Raw genomic sequence first — 9,272 nt, forward strand, 5'->3', positions numbered from 1 at the left:
TTCAATATTAGTTTCAATTAAACATACCAATTTGGAATTACTCGTCTCATTTAAGCATTTTTAAAAGAGATCTTGAAGAAATTCATTTGGCTAATTTCACACTCGATATATCTTTTCTCAATTTGAATATAATTGATAGTTGAAGAATATTTCAAGGTTTCAACTACTCGAAGTTGAAGGTGCTCTGACCCATAGAAGAGTTATTATCGTGATTAATATTTTTAATTTTGGGATTTCACTTAAAAAGTCAACATGTCCATCTCTGAAAATAGTGCCAATGATTCCTTGAAAGCTTCCAACAGTAATGTTGTTGCGCAATCATCTCCAGAACTTGATGTGTTTCTCTTTGAATGCGATCATTTAGTCAACTTTTGCCAGCAGTTTGATCAAAGTGACATTACGGATCAAACTGACTCAGTTTTACAAGTCAAGTTATGCGATTTAGAGCAAAGATGGGTAAATTTACAGAAAGCTTACAGAAATATCATGTTGTCTCCTAAATCCTCTAATGTAAAAGAATTTAAAGAAAATGCAAAAATCAATTTTAATGCTACTTCTGAAGCATATTACACGGCCAAGTCGCAAATTGAGGACATTTTAAGAATGTCAGCTGCTCACAATCAGCAGAATAATGGACAAAACGTTCCTCCAGCTAGCTTACATCAGTCTTCTCTTGATAACTCAAACATTTGTATAAAGGTTCCTCCATGTGACACAGAGATATTTTCAGGGGGCTATGAAGAATGGCCTTCTTTTCGTGACATGTTCACCGCGGTCTACGCCGACCACAAACAATTGTCCCAGGCTCAAAAACTTTATCATTTGCGAAATAAGACCAGAGGACCTGCAGGGGCCATAGTGAAACGATTTCCTCTCTGTGATGACAATTTTCAGTTAGCATGGAATGCGCTCAAATCTCGATATGAGAACAGAAGGGTCCTTGTAGATAATCAGCTCAAAATCTTGTTTAACATTCCTGTGGCTAAAATGGAAAATAGCGAGTCTATTCAAAAAGTTCATTATACGGTCAATGACTGTCTTTGTACCCTAAAAACTCTCAAAGTTGACATAGAAAGTTGGGATCCAATCCTTATATATTTAGTCTCTACCAAATTACCTGATGAAACTCTATCTCTTTGGGAGCAATCGCTCAAATCACATCGAGAGTTGCCAACATGGGCTCAACTAGACGCATTTCTTATAAATAGGTTCGAAGTAGTTGAACGAATATCGAGCATTCGACAAACAAAAGTGTCTCAATCCTCAACTTCTAACAATTTCCTTAAAAAACAACAAAACTCCTCTCAAGAAAAGGTTGATTTTAAGTGTCCCTATTGCAAGACGAATCATCAGATCAGGTCGTGTCAAGAGTTTCGAAAATTGTCAGTACAAGAACGTGTTGATTTTGTGGTAAAAAATAACATATGTTTCAACTGCTTATCCGCTGGTCACATGAAGCAAAATTGCAAAAGTAATAATACTTGTTTGATGTGTCACAAAGACCATCATACACTTCTTCACATAAACAAATCTTCTTCAGAGAACTTTTCTAAGAATTCAAGTCACGGTGACTCAAACAAGAAGTCTTACAACCCAAATCACTCTGCTTCCCTGGAAGCTCCATCAACGTCAAAACTAAAACGCTCGTCTCAAGTTCAAGCCAATTTTTGTGCCGATAGCAACACAATTCTTCTTCGAACAGCTCTAGTTCAAATCGAACACATGGGCGAATTATTTACACTGAGAACTCTAATTGATCCAGGTTCTCAAAGAACTTTCATTTCAGAAAGAGTGCGAAACTTATTGCAAATTCCCACCTCTAAAGGTTGTTTCGAAATTACTGGCGTTGGAGGCCAAAAACAAACTTCTGAGAAAGAATGTGAGTTAGTTATTGTCGCCCAGAAGCACAATATACGTTTTTCAATTACGGCTATCGTATTACCCAAAGTCGCTCAATCGCTTCCTTCTGTTACTTTTGAAGTCCCTAATCCTCAAGCTTTGGAAGATATCGATCTGGCTGATCCATCCTTCAACAAATCGTCTCAAATAGATCTTATCTTGGGTAATGATTCTGAAAGGTTTATAAACCTAGAAGGTATTAAAAAGAATATATGTGGCAACGCATCTGCTTACAACACAATTTTTGGTTGGGTGCTCAGTGGCCCCATGCAAATTGAACAAGTTCATTCGTTCACATCTCGAATTGTTGAATCTGAAAACCATTTAATAAGCAATTTGTTAAGGAAGTTTTGGGAACAGGAAGAAGTTCCACGCACTTTACCCGTCTCCGTCTCAGATGAATTCTGTGAAGAATTTTACAAGAAAACAACAACGCGCTCTTCAGATGGCCGTTATGTTGTTCGATTGCCCTTTAGAAACGAATTTTCTGATACATTATCTCTTGGCTCTTCAAGGTACATAGCCTTAGCCCAATATACTCGTTTGGAAAAAACTATTGCGAACAATAATGAGTTGGCGACTGAGTACAACAAAGTTTTAAATGAATACTTGTCGTTAGACCACATGGAAGAAACCTCGTCTCATGAGCTACGTATTGAAGGCAAATACTTGTCATTTTATCTCCCACACCATGCTGTTGTACGGCCAGAGCATAAAAGCACGAAAGTAAGAGTAGTTTTCAACGCGTCTCGCAAATCTAAGTCAGGATTTTCTCTTAACGACGTTCTTCATACGGGTCCCACTCTTCAAACAGATCTAATTTCTGTAATCCTTAATTGGCGTAAATACCCCTTTGTCTTCAGCGGAGACATTCAAAAAATGTATAGGCAAATTCTCGTGCACCCACACGATAGAGCTTATCAAAGAATTCTCTTTCGATCTAGTCCAGAAGATCCTATTAAAGACTACAACTTAAAAACAGTCACATTTGGTGTGAATTGCGCACCATTTCTCGCAATACGCACACTACTACAACTAGCAGAAGACTCTAAAAGTGAATATCCTCATGTCTCTAAAATAATTCAGCAAGAAACATACGTTGATGATATATTATCTGGAGGCTTCACTGTAGAAGAAGCTATCAAAAATCAGCAAGATCTTATATCGGTTCTCAATAGTGCAGGATTTCCTCTCAAAAAATTGACAGCAAACGATAAAAACCTCCTTTCAACAATATCTACTGAAGATCTTTACGATTCAGAATTTCTCAACTTACAAGAAAATAGCTCTACAAAAACACTTGGAGTTAAATGGAACGCTTTAACTGACACTTTCTCATATCACATCGATTTAGTAAGAACAAATCAAACAATGACTAAACGTCAAGTACTCTCGATAGTTGCTCAACTCTTTGACCCGGCAGGTTGGATAGCCCCAGTAATAATTCGCGCGAAAGTAATGATGCAGCATCTCTGGTTAGAAGGTATCGATTGGGACGAAAAAATTAGCGCCGAATCAGAGGCAAAATGGAATAATTTGTTGTCAGATTTGCAAAATATTGGTGTAATCTCAATTCCACGATGGATTCAGTATTTCCCTCAAGACAAACTTGAAATTCATGGGTTTGCTGACGCTTCTCAAGCTGCCATTTGTGCCTGCGTATATGTTCGCTGTCAAACAGAGAAAGGTGCTGTCTTTTCCAATCTGCTCGTAGCTAAAAGTAAAGTTGCCCCATTGCAGCCAATTTGTTTGCCAAGGTTGGAGCTTAACGGTGTTGTTTTGCTCGCAAAATTAGTTAACTACGTTGTATCTACCTTCGATTTCAAATTCACAACAATAAATTTATGGACAGATTCTTCTATTGTACTAGGTTGGCTTTCCAAACCCCCATGGTCATGGGAAACATTCGTAGCGAATCGAACCGCCCAAATACTAGAGTTAATTCCAAACGCCGTTTGGCGTCACGTTCCTACCCACGACAATCCTGCTGATCTGGGTACCAGGGGTTGTAAACCTCAAGACCTTTCACCAAATTCAATGTGGTTTCATGGTCCACATTGGCTTACGCATCCATCAACAGAATGGCCAAAGAAGAACTTTATTGGTTCCCCTGATATAGGCAAACGAGCAAACATAACGAGTATGGTTGCAACAGAGAATAAAACAGATCCGCAAGACTCCGATTTTTTGAAACCAATTTCTACGTACAAACGTGCGTTAAAAGTCTTTGCTTATGTTGGCCGTTTCTATCGAAATAGCATAAGCAGACTCCACAATTCATCCAGAACATCCGAAGAGAACTTAACACATTCCGAATAATCTTTTGCTAAATATGGACTAATCATTTACTATCAAAAAATGTTCTATGAAGATGAATATAAGTGCTTGGAAAACAACACTGAAATTTCGCCAAAAAGCTCCCTAAAGTCACTTAATCCGTTTCTGGATTCAAAAGGGATAATGCGAGTTAATGGCAGATTAGCTAATTCATCTTTACCATACAATGAAAGATTCCCAATAATTGTTCCAAATAAATCTCGATTTTGTCGTTTATATTTAGAGCATTTGCACACCTGTTTGGCTCACGCTGATTGCAATCTTATGTGTAGAATGGTTCAGACTGAATTCTACATTTCTCGTCTCAAAACAAAAGTCAAAAGTATCATACATAAATGCAAAACATGCATTATTTTCAAACAAAAATGTTGTTCACAAATTATGGCTCCTTTACCACCGGAAAGGTGCAGTTTAACTCCTCCGTTTCACATCACTGGAATAGATTTTGCAGGCCCTTTCGAGCTAAAAAGTTCTATTTTGCGTCAATCTCCAATAATCAAAGGTTACGTTTGCTTATTTGTTTGTTTCACCACAAAAGCGATCCACTTAGAGCCCTGTTCAGAGTTGTCAACAGTAGCATTTGAGGCCGCACTTGCTCGTTTCGTTGGGAGGCGAGGACTACCCTCACGGATAGTATCGGATAATGGGAAGAACTTTCTAGGCGCTAGTCGACATCTCGCAAAAGAATTCTGTAGTTTCCTGAAATCGTCAGCTAAGGACATTTCTGACAAATATGCTATTCATGGCTTCGAATGGAAGTTTATTCCACCCCATGCCCCACATATGGGCGGGTTATGGGAGTCGGCTGTGAAAAGCTTCAAACACCATTTCAAGCGCATTGCTGGAGCTCACAGATTTACTTTCGAACAGTTGGCTACAGTACTGGCAAGAATTGAAGGTGTTCTTAATTCGCGTCCTATCTCTGCTGTTTCAGAAGATCCTTCCGACTTCACTGCACTAACGCCTGGACATTTTCTTCGAGGATCTCCTATTATGGCATTACCAGAACCTACAAATCAAAATTTGTCTCTCATAAATAGGTGGTTGAAACTGAAGGCAATTCATCATCAATTCTCTCGCAGATGGAAAGAAGATTACCTAAAGGCATTACAAAAGCGTTACAAATGGAAACGGACATCCCCAAATCTAAAAGTCGGTGACTTAGTCGTCGTTATGGACGATTTGTTGCCTCCAAGTGAATGGAGATTAGGTAGAATCACCAACACTCATAGCGGATCAGATGACCAAGTCAGAGTAGTCGAGGTAAAAACTGCTTCCGGTATCATAACTCGACCAATTGTCAAACTCTGCTACCTGCCTTTATTGGACGATGATGCATCAGAATAACACATCAACTCTAATTTTCATCCATCAATTCACAAAAATCATTTCATTTCAGCTCTAACTATATTATAATCATTTGGTAACCATATCACATCTCATTTTTCTTTATCTCATCTCATTTACTTTCATTTCCAAAATTTGAAATGGGCCGTACTAATATTTGTCCCATTTCAGGTCAAACAGCAGCCGAGAAATCTACCAATGTGTTGTGTGCAAGCAGCGTCATTCCTTGCGGTTCTGTCCGGATTTTGTGATGATGAGGGTGCCAGCGAGAAGGAACATCATTCGGAAATACAAGTACTGCCTTAATTGTCTAGCCAAAAGTCACACTGTGAAAGATTGCCATTCTAAAGATGTCTGCCGCAAGTGCGGTTACCAGCACCACACCATGCTCCATCCCGAATCGCAAGGCAACTTTCGACCAAATGTACACAGCCGTCTTGCACTACCCAGCCCTGACCGCAATGAGTCTAGTGAGTTGGCTCGCTACACCCCTACGGCACATCAGTCAACATCGCAGCGCACATACCGATCGGCCCGCCGACCTTCCTTCCAACAACGTCAGTCACCACAGCAACACCGAACCAGAGCACCTCAGCAATTCCAGCAAAGGCAACAACCGAAGCGTTTCTATACCCGCCAGGTTCACCATAACAACTCTCCACAGCGTACGTCTACACGCAGAGTTATAATGCCAAATCAAAGGGTGTTATCGCAGGCCATTAAATCTCTGGCGTCGGTCTTATGCGTTTCCGCATCTGTTGCACAGGTGCAAGGCCGGGGCCATGGACAAATTCGCTGAATTTGCCATTATTTTAAATGAAATCTAATTTAAAAATCTATTTTGAAATTCTATTTATTTAATTTGAAATTTATATTTAATAATTGTGAATTATTACTATCGTGAATTATAGTATTAGTATTAGAATAAGTAAAATGAATTGTACTCATATTCTAATTAGTTTCGTTAAGTACCAATTACCTTCATCTATCTCAATATCTCTCTTTAACGAAAAAAATGTAAATTGAATTTATAGCTTACCTAGTGCAAATCCTTTTGTATTGAATTCACTCTTTATATCGACTCGCACTGGTAAGCATCTCTCCTCAACTCTTCTAAATCAATAAAACCTTTTGTTGTACGTTTTATAACGTTTAAGAAAAGTACTAATTGGTTTTATTTTCCCTTCTCTTTCTTCTAAATTATTCCTCATTGGCTATGAGGAATAATTTCTAAAGCAACAAAAACCGCATTACAGTCCACTCCGCAGCGTTTCGTTGAAGTCTGGTTTTGTCTCCTCTTACTTACCCTCAGCGGAACTCCATCCGAACATACATAATAAAAGGCTACATTTATTCACCGATAGTTTTGAATTGGTTTTGCTGCATGTTGCCCACGCGGCTCCTATTACAACGTTTTTTTTTTTTTTTTTTTTTTTTGGGAAGACCATGCTTCCAGAAATAATGGTCAAAAAAACCCCCGCCAGCACTAACAAAAATAATGACTGATGACCACGATGAACTACGAAATAAGTATCCGATTTGGCCGAAATTTCTCCCATACTTCAAACTCAAAGAATGCATACATCGGTTCAACATTTTTGCTTACGTGCAGTTTAAGGTATGTCCGAGGATGCTTTGTCAATTTTTACTGAAGGTACTCTTAGCGTTCCTGTTTTCTACTTCCTGAAATAATGGTGAAATCTCTAAAACGTAGGTTACCAATTGAAATGACCTTGTGGGCGCTATACCTATCGAAAGGAATGACTCCCAAAATAAGATCCACTTCCCAAATTAATTATGCCGGTCCATTTCTCCAAGTACCTGCTACGCAGCACTTTTGTGCTTTAATCCTAATCAAATGAATTAACAGGACTTAACATAAGCATTTATTCGGAACGCCCACAATTGTTAAAATAAAATTACATTTTCAATAAAAACATTATCAAGGTTTTAGTTCCATAGAAAACATACAAGAGGTCTTCACAGCGAAGAAGACTTTTAACAGGCGTTCTGCCGATAGAAGAAATTCTAAGGTTATTCTTTCCATAGAAGGCAGGGGTCTTCTTCCAACAGAAGTGTTTCAAAAAGTAGTTATTATCCCATAGAAAACCCTCGTCATCATTTGCGAGAAGTGATATGGCAAAATTATTTCATAGATCAGTACGCGGAATACAGTTTTATATGCGATAGAAAGGATAATTATGCCCTGGATGTATGAGTGAAAAAAGCAACAATCAAATGCAAAAACAACTCATGGTGCTCGCTGAATATACTGTCTTTCCAAAGTAGAATTTCCCTGGACTATACGTTTGTCTTTTCAAATTGTTTTAAATAGCTGTAGTATACATCTTATCAGCGTGTGTTTAATGTTCATACCTTCCTATTATTTGTCAGTTGTTTTATTGTCATCTTAACGTCAATCTCGCTGAAGTGACATTCCCCAATGTCATCGTCTGGGATTGGTTCCTTTAATTATAACCATCAGTTTGACGTTACACTCCTTGGTAGAATTTTCATACTTCTGCTGACTCAAGTTTTTATGGAAACGTCGGTTTTCTTCTCTCCCTCGACCAGTATTTATTGCAACTGCTTGTAGCCCTATATGTCCCAAAATTGGCTATATGGGTCCTCATTTTGATATAGCCTCCATAGAACCGTACCTCTCGATGTTCGGTATTTTAAAGGCTTTAGCCTCATAGTCCCACCGAAATGGCTGAAATTTGGTGTATAGTCTTCGTTGGGGGTATAAAATTTTCCACCTGAAAATTGTCGGTATAGGTCCAAGTCTTCATATAGCCCCCATATAATGGTACCTCCCTATTTTCGGTATTTTGAATGTTGTGGCCTCAATAAGAACGTTAAAAACTTGGTTTTGGGCGTCGGGTTAGTAACCCTCCCCTAGAATAAGCAGCCTACTATGAAAAAAAAACGAAAGAAAAGATAAACCAACCCCTCTAAAGTTGACGAACCCTGCAAACGTTTTAAGGACCATGATCTGCGAATCTGCACATGGAATGTTCGCACTCTTTATAGAAAAGATGCAGTTTACGCATTGGCAGATGCACTTGAAAAGTACAAGGCCGACATTACTGCCATATAGGAAATACTATGGATTGGGAAAAGCGTCATAACGAAACCTAAAGGTGACGCACTGTATTATAGCTGTCATGACACAAAGCATGAGTTTGGATGCGGATTTGTAGTTGGTCGGAGGATAAAACATCTGGGCTCCAGCTTCACCCCGGAGCTACAATTCGATTTAAATCAAAACTCTTCAGTATCAACTTTATTTGCGCTCATTCTGACGAGAAGGACGAACAGACCAAAGATATATTTTACGAGCGCTTAGAAGAAACTTATGACCGTTGCCCTGTCCATGACATTAAAATTATTCTAGGCGATTTTAATGCCAAAATTGGAATATCTTTGGCCCAACAGTCGGGAAATTCATTCTCCACAATGAATTATCTGACAATGTTATGAGGCTGATAGACTTTGCAGCTGCGAAAAACATGGTAGATAGCAGTACCAGATTTAAGTATCTCTGTATTCATAAGGGCACCTGGCTGTCTCCAGATCAAAGAACAAGTAATCAAATTGATCATGTTGTAATATATGGAAGACATTCATCCAGCGGTTTGAATGTACGATCGTTCCGAGGCGCAAACATTGATTCGGACCACTACCTT

General features: G+C 38.7%; 1 protein-coding gene across 1 annotated transcript; it reads left to right on the top strand.

Moving 5' to 3' along the window:
- The first annotated feature begins 252 nt into the window (after window positions 1–252).
- LOC141392437 (uncharacterized) lies at window positions 253–5,889 on the top strand. The gene is made up of 2 exons (XM_073965377.1): window positions 253–2,625; window positions 5,755–5,889. The coding sequence occupies exons 1-2, from the start codon at window positions 253–255 to the stop codon at window positions 5,887–5,889; spliced, it is 2,508 nt and encodes an 835-aa protein (XP_073821478.1).
- The last annotated feature ends 3,383 nt before the right edge of the window (window positions 5,890–9,272 follow it).

The sequence above is a fragment of the Musca autumnalis genome, unplaced genomic scaffold (assembly GCF_047663935.1).
Source record: "Musca autumnalis isolate F117 unplaced genomic scaffold, ASM4766393v1 scaffold_2, whole genome shotgun sequence".
Taxonomy (NCBI): Eukaryota; Metazoa; Arthropoda; class Insecta; order Diptera; family Muscidae; genus Musca; species Musca autumnalis.

Bases quoted from the DNA above. Each gene is read 5' to 3' on its own strand.
- LOC141392437 (XM_073965377.1), top strand. From the start codon at position 253: ATGTCCATCTCTGAAAATAGTGCCAATGATTCCTTGAAAGCTTCCAAC. The intron at 2,626-5,754 runs GTAAGAGTAGTT...GTCCCATTTCAG, and splicing joins CAGAGCATAAAAGCACGAAA to GTCAAACAGCAGCCGAGAAA.